Genomic DNA, 17,853 nt, shown 5'->3' with positions numbered 1-17,853 from the left:
TTTATAAATATTTGACAAGCTAGTAGAATGAAACCTGAGAAATTAGCTGTGATGATAGAGCCAGCTCTTTCTCTTTGGAGTGTTTATCTAGTTTGAGAATTAATACGTACCATTGATTTAGCTGCTTTTCTTCTTCTTTTCTCCTTTTGTTATTTCACCTTTAACCACCAACGGGTTTATGCAGGTGGGCACAGAAAATGCAGCTTGAATTGGCTTACTTTAAAGACTACTAAGATAGTTACCTTACAGTCTTCATACAGCAACGCAGTGTTCCCTTTCCATATTTGAATAGTAAACTATAATAGAACAAATCTAATTATATTAATGATCTGCCAGTGGCTGAAATTTGAATGACTACCTTTACCTAAAAAGCATCTTCTACCTGTATTTGTAAGAATGGTTGTTCACAAATGGTACATTATGCTCTGTTCTTTTGTTTCTCACTGAAATCTAAAAGGCAAAACTCTCCTTTAGTGATAAATTCATAAGCTTGGGCATGAAAATGTTTTAATTTGATATAAAAGAGGTTTTGAAAGGAAGATTAGTGGTTTAAACCAGAAGATTAGTCACTCTGGGATATCCAGCTGCCAAAAAAGCTGAGTTCAGCAATAAAAGGTCCTGCTCAACCTGATTGCTCCAATTATGCGGCGATTTCTAACCCTTCTTGGCTGGATTCTCACCTGATGGAGGGTGCTGATTATGCTGGTGGCTAGTAAATTTCATTGTCACTTTATCAGAACTTCTGGGATTGGCTGACTGGCTGCAGCCCCCTTTGTTTGTGGTACAGTTGATTCCTCTGCTGAATGCAGGTTGATAATTATTTCTTTATTCATTATCACTTCAAAATGGAGGATAAGAGGACAAGTCACTGAAGAGACCACAGTGACTCTAGTGGAAGCTGTCTCATTTGCAGAGTCAGAAAAATAGCTTGAAATTCGACTTTCTTATTGCCCAGTAGTTGATTCTCATCCATTCTGTCATTAAGGAGTTCCTGGTAGTAGATTCTCAATTTTCTGTTGTGAAGCAGGTCGTTAAACTCAGCAAGCTCACCTTTCTTCCTGTTAGGGAGGACATGAGACACAGGACCCGGTCCTGCTTTAGATCTTCTCCCCCTCCAGCTATTCCCCATGTAGATGTGTTTTACTGTGGCAAATGGGTCATGGTCCCTTTCTAGATGACCTGGATATGGTTTGCATTGGACAGGTAAAGTTAAAACCATTTACATTATATCCAAAAACCTTAAGAGTGCATTTAGGGAAGTGACTTCTGTGTTGTAGAATTATGATGTTGTCTTAAGAGAGCATTAAGCTCTTTACTCGCCTTTGGATGGACCTTAAATCTGTTTTATCCAGACAGAGGAGACTCTCTCCCTTCATAAATGATTGATGTTCTATTTAAAAATATGTGAGAATGGAAAGTTCATACTTTTCCTTAGTCATTCATTCTAGAGTCTTATCATGTCCTTTGTTAGAATACAGAAGCATGCTTACTCTCTGCTCATTTTCCTTGAGGAAAGGAAGATCAGTTAATTATTACCTGGGAAAAAGAAAAAAGAAGCCAAAGATATTAAGTGGACCATTGGCTTTTCTCCAGACCAAAGCTTGATAATCTTATCTCAGAGATAATCATTTTTTTTTTTATGGAATTTTTCAGACTGTTCTCTCTTCTGTTTGAGGGATGTAAAGATAAAATGCTTTTATAAGGGACTATCCAAGCCTGGATACTAATCCTTCCTTTTCTCTTTCACTCCTCAAAGCTTTTGTTTTGTTACCCTTTAAAAAAATTTGCTGTGGAGTTAATTGTGACTCCGGTGACCCCATGTGTACAGAGTAGAACTGCAGTCCATAGAGTTTTCAAGGCTTTGATCTTTCAGAAGCAGATTGCCAGGCTTTTCTTCTAAGGTGCCTCTGAGTGGGTTTGAACCGCCAACCTTTCGGTTAGTAGTTGAACGCTTAACCGACTGCGCCACCAAGGGACTCCTTGTTCCTCTTATTTATTTTATTCCTCTTTTATTTTCATAATCTACAGCAGGTGTTTAATGGTTAGTAGTGTTGCCAGAAGTCGACTCACTGGCACCTGACAATAACAGTGCTGTGTTCAGAGGGATACCCATTGCTGTTGAGTTGATTCTGATTCATAGCAACCCTACAGGACAGAGTAGAACTGCCCCATAGGGTTTCCGAGGAGCAGCTGGTGGATTCGAACTGGTGACCTTTTGGTTAGCACCCATAGCTCTTAACCACTGTGCCACCAGAGGGATAAGAAAGAAAACCAAACCCGCTGCCGTTGAGTTGATTCCAACTCATAGCGACCGTATATAGGACAGAGTAGAACTGCCCCATAGGGTTTCCAAGGAGCACCTGGTGGATTCAAACTGCCGACCCTTTGGTTAACAGCTGTAGCACTTAACCACTACGCCACCAGCTAGGTGTTATTTTCCAAGTGGATTAATTTATATTAAAATATTTGTAAATAATTTTAACTTAAACACTTAAACTTCCAGAGCATTGATACATTTGCCTGCCCTTCCCTCTATAATAAATATTAGCATCTGTGCTTACCATAATTCTACAGTCATTGGAATCACAAGGTATTTGTTTGAGATCTGTACTAAACTATTCTTTATGAAGATTTTTTTTCCTAGTAAATTACAATAGCCAGCATAATAATTCTTAATAGTATGGTCCATGTTTAGTAAACTATGAATTCTATGAAAAACTGAATTATGGTATCATTAAATTCAAAACCATTGTGTATCATATATTAAATTGATGATGTTCTGTCAATTATAAAACCAAATTCACATTCTTGAGCTTCTGTCTTGAAGCTTTTTCCTTTCAAGAATGTATATTTTTTATGACTCATTCTTCTAGGACACTGGAACGATACGAAGTGGAATTTCTTTTTCTGTTGTTAAATATAGTGCAAATGGCAGAACATTAATAAAGCCAGAAGCTCAGTAAGTCACAAGGTATCAAAGCTATATCCATTGCAATTCAGCTTTATTAGACTGTTTGGGTCGTAAGACTGGATGATTGTAGCTGAAGTACATAGCAAAAAAAGGAAATTGGGCACAGGGTTGACAATCAAAACCAAGAATGGGCTTGAAATAGAGCTCAGAGCATGTGATGGGTAGCATAAGCAGGTGGAACTCCTATAGTATGATAAGGGGTGACTACTCCTGCCCTTGAGTTACATATTTCAGTCACAGCATCTAACATTTCACTGCTTGTATCCCTGCATTAGACCTAGATCATAACCTCTTTAAAGGACAGTGACTGTGTCTTACTCTCTTTGTATTACCAATGCCAATTACAGGGTCTAGCACGTAGAATCAATGCATGTTATTAAACAGAAAATTGTACACACAGAGACCTAAGAATCCTCAACACTTCTCTCTCCCTCACCCCCATATCCAATCTATCATTGAGTCTTTTTTCTGTAAAATTTTTTTTTAATTGTTGTAAAAATATATATAACACAACATTTGCCAGTTACATTTTTCAGGTATATAATTTAGTGACGTCGTGTTAGTCATCTAGTGCTGCTATAACAAATACCACAAGTGGATGGCTTTAACAAAGAGAAATTTATTTTTTCACAGTAGGCTAAAAGTCCAAATTCAGGGCATCAGCTCCAGGGGAAGGCTTTCTGTCTCTGTCAGCTCTGTTGGCCTTCTCATCAATGTTCCCCCAGACTAGGAGCTTCTCCACGCAGGGACCCCAGGTCCAAAGGACGCACTCTGCTCCTGGCGCTGCTTTCTTGGTGGGGTGGTATGAGGTCCCCCTGTCTCTCTGCTTGCTTCTCTCTTTTATATATCTCAAGAGATTGCTTCAGGATACAATCCAATCTTGTGGATTGAGTCCTGCCCCACTAACACAACTGCTGCCCATCCTCCCTCATTAACATCATAGAGGCAGGATTAACAGCATATAGGAAAATCACACAATACCTGGAATCATGGCCTAGCCAAACTGATACACACATTTTTGGGGGGATATAATTCAATCCATGACAGACGTCAGTTACATTAACCATGTTGTACAACCATTACCCATAATTGTTGCAAAATTTTCCATCACCGTAAACAAACTCACCGCTTCCTAAGCAATGACTCCCCATCCCTCCTGACACTGGTAACAAATAATAAACTTTGGTCTCTATATATTTGCCTATTCTTGTTATTTCATGTAAGTGAACTCATACAATATTTGCCCTTTTGTGATCGACTTATTTCACTCAGCATAAGGTGCAATGGTTAAGTGCTCAGCTACCAACCAAAAGGTTGGTGGTTGGAACCCACCCAGAAGCTCCTAGGGAGAAAAGACCTGGTGATCCCAGATACACTGAATCAGAATCTCTGGGTATACGTAAGAATCACCTGGAGATCTATAAGAATCACCTGGGAGCTTGTTAAAATGTAGATTCTGATTCAGTACATCTGGGGGTGGAAATGCAAATTCTCAGCAGGGTGTTGACCCACAATTAACTGGTTGGAAGCTGATCACAAACCATTGTACCACCAGGGCTTCTGTGTCCTTTTATAATAATAGCTAATGATACTGACACTGATATTACTGGCACTAATAATGACAATACTTTCGACCAAGGCCTATAAATAGGGTAATCATATAATTTATCTTTTCAACTAGGACACCTTTGAATGTCAAGGGGGAACCATTGGCAATCTCCCAGGGATGACACAGAAACAAGGACATGTGCTTGTCCTGCCAGCCAGCCTGGCCCCTGCTCACCCTGTTTCCATTCTCTTCTCTCCACACAAAGCTGCTTCTTTCCAGACTTGTGCATTTCCCAAGGTGACTCACCACACTTGCTCCCACTACAGGGCTTTTGAACATACTGTTACCTGAGTGTTTGATGCCTGCTGATCCTTTCACTCTCAGCTCCTGCATCCCTTCTAATTGGCTAGGTTAAATTTCCTTACTACAGCCTCTTCACACACTCCACATGCAAATTAAAACTCATTTACTTGAGTGAATAGTAAGAAATTGGTAATTTTGTGTTCCAGTTATGATGGAATATATATTTCTACATATTCAGAACAAAGGAGACTAGATATGTATGTGTCACAGTTTAATGTCCCACTGTAGTCTCAATAGGAACACTGATAATATGCTGTTGAATGTTTAATTTGTTAAAGATGCAGTAATTAAAAATTCAGTTTGGCAATCCCAACAAATAAAGTATGAAAAATTTGAAGTCAACATTTGGGTCCTTGAAAAGAAAGGCCTCTTACTGAGAAACCTGTGATATTTTGCATCATAATATATAGATTGGCAGGCTGGGGAGCCGTATTGTCTGGGTTTAAATCATGGGTGACCCGAGCAAGCTGCTTAAATTCTCTGTGCCTCTTTTCATTTGTTTGTAAAATGAATATAATAAAGAAATGTATTTCATAGGGCGTCGATAGGAATTAAGTGAGTTAATACACATAAAGCAAATGTTCAGTAAATACTAGCTAATGCCGTTATTTGTGTTATTGTTATATTTATTCATTCGAAGATACTTATTCAATATCTACTTTGTTCCTAACATTGTTCTAGGTGCTAGAAATTCAAAAGTGATTAAGACAAGGAATGTGCTGGGGTGTAATCAATAAACTTTAATTTCAAAATTTGAAAAATCCTGTGGAGTAAATAAACATGATTTGTTGGAATCCCGGGGGGTGGTACAAACAGTTAAGGAACTCTGCTGCTAACCAAAAGGTTGGAGTTTTGAGTTCAGAGCACCTCAGAAGAAAGGCCTGGTAGTCTACTTCTGAAACTCAGACAATACGCACAATTATAGAGCTTATTAGAAAAGTAACAGGTCACAATTCCGAATCTGAAACAAGTCAGGATACAGTTCTTTGGTCAGGACAGCCTCTCTTCTCAGCTGTGCTCTCAGACAGGCCTTCCTCTGGCCTCTGGCCCCTCGGTCTGACCTGTGTCCTTCTTGGGCAAGTGTTACAAAGCTCTTTTAGCTCTGCCTGTAAGTGCCCTGAGGCACCCTACTCTGCCAGTAAGCCTTGGCCTGAAGGCACTTAGCTTTCTTGCTCTGTGGGCCAGGAAGCCAACCATGCCGTCTCCTTCTGGTCTCCTTGTTCTGCTGCTGCTTCTCTCCATCTCTTGCCATCTCTGGTGTTATAGCTCTCTCTGATTCTTGGGTCTAGGAGGTTCTCAGCACAGGGATCCTGGGTCCAAAGGATGCTCTCCACTCCTAGCTCTTCTCTCTTGGTGGTAGTGGTACCCCCTACCCCCTGCTCACTTCTCTCTTTCTCTTGTACGATAAAAGGTGTGACTCCAGTAAGGGCATGACTTGAATAAGGGTGGTTAAGATGGTGACTCAAGATATACCCCACCCTAATCCTGCCTCATTAACATAACTGACAACTCACTCCCAAATGGGACCATAGCCATAGGCATAGAGGCTAGGATTTACAACATACCACAAAATGGAGACGACTATATCATTACTAAATGCCAAATTACATCATTACATAACTGCCAAACCACTGAAAATAATGGCCCAGCCAGGTTGACACATAAACTTAACCATCACAGGTTCCATACACTGTGTTTGTATAGTCCCACCCAGTCACTGTGTAGGAGTCACAAAAGCTATGGCTAGAAGGGCCATATTAAATAATTCACTGCACTGTACCATAATAAGAAATAGATCTCAACCTTTTCATAAGCCATTCTGTTACACTCCCCATCACTATCCTTGTCCCCCAAAGATAACTTTGAAGCCTGACGTCTAACATCATAGATTCATTTTGTCTGTTTTGAACTTTTGAATGGAAGCGTATGGCATAAGTTTATATATTTTTTTTTTTCCTCTCTGGCTTCTTTCACTCAACATTGTATCCTTATGATTCTTCCATGTTGTTTCATGTAACAATAGTTGGTTCATTCTGGCTGCTGTAGAGCATTCCATTGTATGAATATACCAAATGTTACCAGTTTTACATCTCATTGAAAGTCACTAAAGGAGACCATTTATTTTGTGAAATTAAAGCTAGATTGTCACTCATGTAATCCATGTATGCATGCTAATCTTATTTTTTCTGGTCATTTTTTTAAAACAATTGAAGATTATATGAGGGCATTTTTCTTTTATAGCCTAGATATATACCCTAGATTATTACTTTGAAAATAGATTGCCTAGTTGAAGCCAAAGGCTTGCATGAGCAAGGGCTGCCCATTATGCCCCTTTACTAAGCTAATATTAATTGTACATAGAAACAACTTGGATAATTCTGTCAACCGGTGTTATCATTGAGCTTTCAGCTTTTTGAAACACTATCTAGGATATTGCATGCTTCTAGAGGTCAAGGATTATTTACTACCTAATTGGCCCAACTAGCCATCAATTCTACTTTTTTAAAATTAAGTCTATTTAAACAATTAGTTTATTAATTGGATGAATGCCATTTTCATTTGTACTTCATTAACTTCCTTTTTCTTTTTTGGGAATATTTCAGATGACGTTGCACCATATTTTAAGACGGAGCCAGGCCTGCCACAGATTCACCTGGAAGGGAATCGCCTTGTTCTCACATGCCTTGCTGAAGGGAGCTGGCCTTTAGAATTCAAGTGGATACGTAATGACAGTGAGCTCACCACCTACACCAGCGAGTATAAGTAATTGATTGCTTGAAAATAAAATTCCATTGCAGGCTGATGTGTTTAGAATAGTTGGTTCGGTAGCCGTAACAGCACAAGGGGTGAAAATATTGGATTGAATTTCTAATGTATTAAGGATTAAAGGAACAAATTTGAGCATGTAATTAGAATGTGATTTACTATTCTGATATAGGTTGTATTTACACATAGGAAGTTTATCATTATTTTTGTAAAAGAAAATTATACTTACACAGGAATGCGAATAACAGCTTTAATGTGCTAGATTTGCTTTTCTCGTGGCAACAGCCCCGCCCACAACTGCTGTTCATGTCTAACAAGCATAAATATTTAAGCAGAGATCTTTAGGTCATAACTTTAGGAGTTCTGAGTAGTCAACAAAAAACTTTCCTGGTTAAATCTTAGAGTTGGGATAGGAAAAGATGAAACCACAAAAGAATGAAAATGAATACAGCATCTGTATAGCAAAAGCCAGTGTTTATTGGCTCTTGCCATGTGCCAGGCACTGTGCCAGGCATTAGGGTACAGCATTAAACACGATACGAGGGCAGTACAAGGATTGAGATCAGGGGGAAAGCTGGGGATCAGGAAAAGTCTCAGGTGTGGCTTCTCCTGGGAAGCAATATCACTGCCTTTTGGGCATCACTGTCTCCTTGTAGTGCTTGAGATCTTTTCAGATTTGTGTCTGTTTAACTACTTTTAATCATTTCTAAGTAAGGATTATTATACCTGATGCTGCAGTTCTGAGTAGGATGGAGAATTAGTGGCTGGCCAAGAAGTCCAAGAGGCCCAAGTCAGTAAAACCCAGCAATACCATGCTCTTATTTTAAGTGAAATAAGAAGGACAGTTGGCCTTACTGTAATTGCTGTTGAGTTGACCCTGGCTTATGGCGACCCCATGTGTGTCAGAGCGGAACTGTGCTCCATAGGGTTTTCAGTGGCTGATTTTTTAGAAGTAGATTGCCAGGCCTTTCTTCCCAGCTGCCTCTGGGTAGACTCAAACCTCCATCCACCTTTCAGTTAGCAGCTAAGTGCATTAACTGTTCACACCACTCAATGACTCCCATGGGCTATATAGAGGCATTTTAAACAGAATAATGATCTTCACAACATGGGGAATCACCCACTCGCTATCTTTATCTCAGAGATTATAATACGGTGGTTCCAGAACCACATCCAGCTTGCCCAGAATGTACTTATGTGTGTGTGCATATGTATGTTTTATATATCAATTAAAAAAAATCTATTAATATGTATATATAGGAATACACACAGCATGTATATTTTAATTGATTGCCAGCATTTAAGAATTATAAGATTTTATATAAAAGCCTGTTCTCTGGCCTCTCTTGAACAGTCTGAAGTACTGGCAGCCTTGGGTCTCTGCCCCACAGACCTGCATAGAAGCAGACTGAGCAGTGCTGCCCCCTTTGGAAATGGCAGGGCTGCTGGCTCTCACAAGCCTTACTGGTCTCTCCTCCTTCTAATGCCATGGCTGTTGTGTTCATGGCCGTTGTCTGCTTGCCCTTCATGGGCATAGGTGTTTGTGAGCCTCTTACATCCCTAGGCCTGCACTCGCAGACTATCTGCTTTTGTGGGAGCAATTTATGTCATAATGGTTAAGAGCACATTGAACTCAAATAGATCTAGGTTGAATCCCAGCTCCACCACTGTTGGTGTTACAACCTTGGGCAAATCACCTCTAGCCCCACTTTGTTGTTATTGTTGGGTGCTGTCGAGTCAATTCCAACTCATAGTAACCCCGTGCGACAGAGTAGAACTGCCCAGTAAGGTTTTCTTGGCCTCTTTAAGAAACTGCAAAGGCAAATGATGTTGCCTCATTTGTGATGTTGTAAGTATTCAAGGACTCTAATGCATGTAAAACAGCATATTTTCTGGCTGATAAGCAGTCCTTTAAAATATCCTAGACAATATAATATATTATTGTAACATATAGTATAGGAGCTGGTTTGTTAGGAGAGGTGTAAGAAGGGAAACACGGGAACATAGAAATGAGAACCACAGATGAGTAATGGGCTCTGATGGCAGATGAGTTCAAACACTTGCTACTCAACTTATGATGTGTGACTTTGGGCAAGTTATCTCATCATTTTGATCTTACTTTTCACATCAGGAAAGTGGGTATAATATAACTCACCTTGGAGAGTTCTCATAAATATTGCATGACATCCAGTTTGTATGACCAAGGGGAAAGGAATGGGGTTTCAGAAGGATACAGATTGTTCTCCCTGATAAAAAGAACACTAATGCAGATAATCTATATCAGTAGTCTTCACACTGGGGTACACGCCTATGAACTGTGAAGGAATTATTTTCTAAATCTTCCATTTCCGTATGTATGCTTTCTGAAATTGATCTGCCCAAGAATATGCTTTTGGTCTAGGCATCATGCCAGTTCTCTTTTCCTACCCTCTCCTTTCCATTTCACAAAAGACAGGCATACCTCTTTCCTGTCTGAGTCTTCCTGTGGGACTGTATCTTGCGGGTATAAGACAAACACCCCCAAAATACTGGGCTTCAAGAAACCTCTCCTAAACAAACCATAGAGAAGCTTCTTGCCTTTCACTCTCAATGCATATTTCTTTTAAGGGCAAAGTCTGATGCTAGAAATGAAATATTTTGACCAATATTGGGATATTCCTAATTCAGATAATGTTTTATCGAAGGGCAGCAAGAGCTATGCAAATTTTTGGTTAACAGCCTGACCCTTCCATTCCCAAACTACCATCACAGAATGTGTGTGCCTTAAGGAACGTTTAATGAGAGCAAAGCAAAGAGAGCATGGCAGGGGCTTCTTGCTCCATCCAGGCAGCATACTGGCAGTGAGGCTATGTGGCTCATCCATTTACATTATCAGAATTAGAAGATTCACGATTTGTAGAGGAAGAAGAAAAAAAGTTGAGAAGTATTGTTCTATGAAGCACACTCCCCCTGCCTTTCCACCCTACTCAGGAATGAGAAGAGCTTGGTGAAGCCTCAGTTGCAATTTCTGCATGATTTCAAGGAGAAGGGAGTAAAACGTTCAGTGTTACTTCCACCAAATCAGTGTCCTATCTTGAGGTAAAAGGAATGTATACTATAGAAAAGTTAGTATTTTTTTGGAACATTCACTCAGAAGACATTTTCATTAACTTTTGTAAAAAAAAAAGAGTCTATTTCATACTCTTAAATGATATTCATTTTTTACTTGGGTGCAAGTGTCCTGCTTGCTGCCATTCATCAACCCCTTCTCTGCTGGTTAATTTGTTTCTCCTGTGTGCTCACTTTAAATTAACTTAATGCAAATATGTGGTCCAATACCTTCCCTTCTGTCTTAGTTATCTAGTGCTGCTGTAACAAAAATACCACAAATGGATGACTTTAACAAACAGAAATTTATTTTCTCACAGTTTAGGAGGCTAGAAGTCTGAATTCAGAGTGCTGGGACTAGGGGAAGGCTTTTTCTCTCTGTTGGCTCTGGAGAAGGGTCCTTGTCTCTTAAGCTTCTGCTTCCTGGTTCCTTGGAGATCTCTATGTGTCTTGGCATCTATCTTACCCCATCGCTGCTCTGCTTGCTTTTTAAATCTCTTTTATATCTCAAAAGAGATTGAGTCAGGATACAGGCTATACTAATCCTGCCCCATTAATATAATGAAAACAACCCATTCCCAAATTGGATTATAACCACAGGCATAGAAGTTAGGATTTACAACACATATTTTTGGAGGACATAGTTCAATCCATAACATCTTTCTTTTGTTGTTAATTCCCATCCAGTCTTGTCTCATTCTAATAGTAAATAACTTCCCACTCAGTGAAACATAAAGTAATTGAAAAAATAGTCACTTCCACATGAACAGACACTTCAACAAAGAAGACATTCAGACGGCTAACAAACACATGAAGAAATGCTCTTGAACTTTAGCCATTAGAGAGATGCAAATCAGAAATACAATGAGGTACCATCTCACCCCAACATTACTGTCACTAACTAAAAAAAAAACAAAAAACAAAACAGAAAATAAAAAATGTTGGCAAGGTTATGGGGGAGAGTAGAACTCTTATACACTGTTGGTAGGAATGTAAAATGGTACAACCACTATGGAAAATGGCATAGCACTTCCTTAAAAAGCTAGAAATAGAAATACCATACGATCCAGCTATCCCACTCCTAGGTATATACCCTAAAGAAATAAGAACCATGGCATGAATAGACACATGCATACCCATGTTCATTGTGGCATTATTCGCAATAGCAAAAGATGGAAACAACCTAAGTGCCCATCAATGGATGAATGCATAAACAAACTGTGGTGCATACACACAGTGGAATACTACCCAATGTTAAAGAATAACGATGAATCCGAGAAGCATCTCACAACAAGAATGAATTTGGAGGACATTATGCTGAATGAAATAAGTCAATCACAAAAGAACAAATATTATAAGTGATCACCTTAATAAAAAAAGCAAGAAAAGGTTTATACACAGAAAAAAAAAATCCTTGATGGTTACCAGGGGTGGGAGGGGGGAAGGAGGGAAAACTATTAACTAGATAGAAGACACTATTAATATTGGCTAAGTGAAAGGTAATACACAATATGGGGGAAGTCAGCAAAACATGACAAAGGCGTGGGAGGACACTGAGAGGAACACAAGAACAAAGAGCAATAATGGTAATTTCTATAGCATAGACAATTCTTCAACAAGAGTATTAACAAACACTTATTTATGAGTGAATACATAGGTAGATAGATATGCCAAAAGGTGTGGGAGGGTTTAAGGGAACACCCCCATTGGCAAATACAGGTTTAATGGTGGATATTTCTACATACATAACTGTAGGTGCTGCTTATGTATTAATACAGACAGTAGAGCACATAAGGGCCACAGGCAACTTCTTAGACATAACCAGACACCTCATAGGACAAAGTTCCTAGGGTCAAAGGCAAAGGACCATACATTTAGGGGACATCTACATCAAATGGAACAACATAGTTCTTAAAGACAAAGTTCTGCATCCTACTTTGGTGAGTAGCGTCTAGGGTCTTAAAAGCTTGTGAGCAGCCATCTAAGATACAACTATTGGTCTCCTCTCATCCAGAGCAAAGGAGAGTGAAGAAAACCAAAGATTCAAGGGAGCAATTTGTCCAAAACAATAATGGACCACATGAACCACAGCCTGTGTGGCCCAGAGACCAGAAGAACTAGATGGTGCCCAGCTACAACTACTGAATGCTCTGATGGGATCACAACAGAACATCTTGAAAAGAAAGGGAGAAAAATGTAGAAGAAAAAATCAAATTCACAAAAAAGACGAGACTTACTGGTCTGATGGAGATTGGAGGAACCTCTGAGACTATGACCCTAAGACATTTTTCTGGACTGGAACTGAAGCCATTCCCAGAGAGCACCTTTCAGCCAAACCATAGACAGGCCCATAAAATAAACAATAACACACGAGGGGGACATGCTCCTTAAGACAGTCAATTATATGAGATCAAAAGGACATTTGCCTGAAAGCAAAGATGAGGAGTCAGGAAAGTCCAGAAGAAAGTAAAAAGGGAACCTAGGACAGAAATGGGGAGACTGCTGACGCATTGTGGGGAATGAAACCAATGCCACGGAACACTGTATGTACAAACTATCAAATGGGAAACTAATTTGTGCTGTAAACTTTTGCCTAATGCACAATAAAAAATTATGAAAAGAAAAAATAATCCCTTCCGTCTCATTAAACCAAAACCAAACCTGTTGCCATCAAGGCGATTTTGACTCATAGCAACCTTACAGGACAGAGTAGAACTGCCCATAGGGTTTCCAAGGAGCACCTGGTGGATTCGAACTGCTGACCTTTTCGTTAGCAGTAATAGCTCTTAACCGCTATGCCACCAGGGTTTCCTCTGTCTCATTAAGAGGTGCATCTTAATTTTTTAATGTTTAATAATTATTTTTCAACATTTGTAATGCATTTATGTTGTTTTGATTAACTGTATGATAATAATTGTAATGAATGGGCAATTCAGAAGAATTTTTTTTAACACTTAGAACCTAATAGTCAAAGGAAATTTTTTAAAGTTGAATTTATATACATTTTTATTTCAGAGAAATATGATAGCTAATGAAAAATATCTTTCCGGCCTGAAAATATAATAGTATAAAATTCTGGGGGGTGGGGAATAGATTTGATAGCAAGTTCAAAGAGTAAAACAGAACAATACGGAAGTTCTGTCTGTTAAAAAAAGAACTCATTTTTAATGGATAATGGATTTCTTCTGATAAAGTATCAAAATAATTATCTATAATGTATATATATATATTTTTTAATTTGTGGGTATCAAAATCATTGTTTACATTTCATTGGCTACATTAAAAAGAGTAGTATAACAGTTTTATTTTAAAATGACAAAACATGCAACATACCATTATTAGGTATGCAACTATTTAAACTTATAATAAAAAACGTTTTGGTGTCAACTTAAAAATAGAGATGGAACTCTTTGCACTACTCTTTCCACTAGCAAACTTACTTGTTAACTTGAAACATCATGGATAACCCATAGAAGACAAAACACTGTTGGTTGTACTGAAGCAAGACTGAGGAAGTGTCTCATATATGAACCATTAAAATAAGGTAGATGCTTCACTCTCGTTTCACTGGAAACTCGATCAGAAGAAATGGGGCTATTCTGAAGCAACTGTGGTTTGGGGTAGACGTGATGAGTTATGTTCTGTTAAGTGAGGGCTTCAGACACAGATGCGTTTGTTATTAAGGATCCATCATATTTTGTCATCATTTTTTTCAAGATATTAAACCTGTCTAAAAAATCTGTTATTTTTTCAAATTGCCCTTTCATGTGCTTTCTCCAGTAAACACTTTCAGCTGTCATATATTAACCTTCATGAGACCTTTCTAAGTCTCAAACTGAAAAATATGGATACTTTATTAAAATGGTAGCTGTTTCCTACTTGAAATTGAGCCCCTATATTTTTCCCCTTTGGTGTCAGTTATGAAAATGCTAACTCTATAGAGAGCAAATACTAGAAATTCACCTTTCCCAGCTTTGACTAAAATAGCATTTTCTTTGCTGCTTGTGTTACAAATAGCACAATGAATTCCAGTGAGTTTTAAATTTTACGGTATTCATATTGATGCCAATATCCACATTTAGGTACAGGAGACTACGTGGGCAAATGGATACCAAAAAACCAAACCCATTGCCATCAAGTAGATTCTGACTCACAGCTACCCTATAGGACAGGGTAGAACTGTCCATAGGGTTTCCGATGAGCAACTGGTGAATTTGAACCGCTGACCTTTTGGTTAGCAGCCAAGCTCTTAGCCACTGTGCCACCAGGACTCCGGGCAAATGGATAGTAGTTCAAAAATTAAATCCTAGTTTGAATAGGTATCTTGGGCAGATTTGTATCTGTTCTCCCCACAACCCCCAGAAAACATTTACTCTAAATTATTTTCTACTTTGGGATTAGAAAAAAATGTAAATTATATACAAACTATGTATATGTATGTATATATAGCAAAGAATTTCTCAATGCTAAGCATAATATTCATTATTATATTATAACAAGAGGAATAATTGGATACTCCAAACCTCTGAAAATCTTAGTCTTCTTACATGAGCTCTCTGTGGTTGAATTTCTATATGACAGTATAACAATAGAAAATTTGATGGAAGTTTGTTTATTTTTTATTCTATTAAAAAAAAGGCATGGTTGAGGAAAAAATTACTTTTATACCTTATAAAAAGGCAAAAACTATTGACAATATCAATAAAAGGTCATTAACTACCTGGGAATAACCTTTATAAGAAATGAGTAGAACCTATATGAAGAAAAATACAAAACCACACTGTGAGATATAAAAGAACAGCCTAGATAGGAAGTCTAAATATTATAAAAATGTCAGTCCTTTGAAATTGTTATAGAAATTTAAGCTAATTCCAGTAAAAATCCTAATGGAATTTTTTTTGGAGCAAACTTGATTGATAAAATGGTTCTAAAGCTCATCTAGAAATATAAACAAAAGAATACCAATAAATTTTCAAAGCTTTAAATGAATAGTAAGGAGAAATTTTTCCCTTCCAGGAATTAAAATATATTAAAAAGCTATAATAATTAAATAACATGTTATTGGTATAAAAATATACAGAAATGTTCCAGAAGAGTTTTGAACCAGACTGAGCTATACATAAAAATATCATAGATAATCAAATGAATATTCAAACCAAGTGGAGAGATCAATTATTCCGGGGGAAAAACATTCAAAATAGATTATCATTTTACCCGAAACACCAAAATAAATTTCAAATATATTAAAGAGTTAAATTAAAAAATTAAACCATAAGAAAATACATGGAATATTTGATCTCTAAATATCCAAGGACAAAGTATTAAAGCATTGGGAAAACTCACCCAAAACATCATAGTCATACAAAATTTTACAACGTCTCAATGCTCAAATAATTATTACAATTAAAACGCAAATAACCAGGAAAATATTTGCAATACATCAGACACATATATGTCTAACAACCTGGGATCCTCTAAAAACAATGCCTGAGACAAAGGTTTTCATTAGGTAGTCTATTTGAAAATGTAATGCCAGGCAGCAAGAGTACAGGGCAGGGGCAATGACACAGAGAAGGAGGAAAAACCAATAGAAGGATGCATTATTAAGTTGGTGAACTTTATAGGTGATCGGAGTTCGGTCCCACTGGGAACTTCTAAGGAGTCTTATAAAATGCATCTCAAAACTGTCTACCCAAAAGGTGAAAGAAGACAATATTTGTCTATCAGCTCCTATGCTTGATAGATGAACAATAGTCCGATGCCATTAACCCTCACTTACGGTCAGCACAATCGTGATTTTACAACTAAAAATTCTAGTTGTGGTGTCAAGAGAATTCCCAGGGCAAGAAGCAAGACATATGAGGCAAGGATTTAGGCCAGGTGCTGCCAGTATCACCAGCATGAGGCCAGTGAAGGCTGCATGGAACTGGTGACTATAGCAGTGACTTGAGCAAAAGATGGAGCCAAAATGATTTTTGAAATGGAACAAAAGAGGATCAGAGGGTCTGCTTCTGCTGGCCTGAGGAGTTCAGGGGAAGCTGGGAGTTCAAGATTATCAGACTTATAAAATCCTAGCCAAACTGATGAAGAAGAAAAGATACAAATGATCAATATCAAGAATGAAAAAGAAGGAATCTCTGCAGTTTCTACTGACATAAAAATATAATAGGATATTATGAACAATTTTACACTAATTTCCCCATTTGATAAAGTGAAGAAATTTCAAGAAAAACACTACTTACCAAAGCTGACAGAAGAAGAAACAGAAAATCTGAACAATCTGATCTCCTTTAGAGTAATTGAATTCATAAATAAAATCTTTCCTCCAAAGAATTTCAGGCCCCTGTGGCTTCACCAATGTAAGACAGAATCAGCCAGACTGAAAACAAATCCATAGACGCCACTTTGTTTGAGGAAAAATCAGAAAAATGAATGAAGAAAACCTAAAAACTACGTGGGATACAATCAAGAGCAAAAATATGTGCGTGATCGGAGTTCCAGAACGGGGAGAAGATGGAAAACACAGAGAAGATTTGCTGCCAAAAAACTTCCTAAATATCACGAAAAACAAAAAGCTGACCATCCAAGAAGCTCAACTAACCCAATATAGGATAGACCTCAAAAGAAAGTCACCAAGACATATCATAATCACGTTTACCAAAATCAGAGACTAAAAGAATCCTGGAGCAATTCAAGAAAAACGAAAAGTCACTTCCAAATGGGAAACAGTAAGACTAAGCTCTGATTACTTGTGAGAAGCGATGCAGGCAAGAAGGCAATAGATGACATATAAAACTTTGAAAGAAAAAAACTACCAACAAAGAATAATATATCCTGCAAAATGTCTGTCAAATACAATGGCTACAATTTTCAGAAAAACAGAAATTAAGGGAATTAGTAAAAACCAAACCAAACTTACAAGTAATATTAAAGGTCCTTCAGTTAGAGGAACAACAACATCAGACAACTGGAGTCTAGGACACAGGGCATCATCAGCCAAATATCAACCTAGGTAAAGAACTCTCAATAATAAAGCTAAAAGACTTGAAACAGGGAAACAGACATCAGTCTGTAAATGACAACAACGTCAAAACAATAAAAGGGGGATTAAATGGTG

The 17,853-nt window shown here is 37.9% G+C and overlaps 1 protein-coding gene across 1 annotated transcript in view; it reads left to right on the top strand.

The window, feature by feature from the left end:
- The first annotated feature begins 7,425 nt into the window (after positions 1-7,425).
- SDK1 (sidekick cell adhesion molecule 1) overlaps positions 7,426-17,853 on the top strand; it is an 819,863-nt gene continuing 809,435 nt past the window's right edge. Inside the window, exon 1 of the mRNA XM_004385956.1 lies at positions 7,426-7,646. Within this exon, the coding sequence (XP_004386013.1) occupies positions 7,426-7,646 (221 nt within the window). The remainder of the gene's footprint in view (positions 7,647-17,853) is intronic.

Source organism: Trichechus manatus, unplaced genomic scaffold (genome assembly GCF_000243295.1).
Source record: "Trichechus manatus latirostris isolate Lorelei unplaced genomic scaffold, TriManLat1.0 scaffold00151, whole genome shotgun sequence".
NCBI lineage: Eukaryota > Metazoa > Chordata > Mammalia > Sirenia > Trichechidae > Trichechus > Trichechus manatus.
Note: the sequence above shows the minus strand (reverse complement) of the source record. Positions and strands in the feature narration are given on the sequence as shown.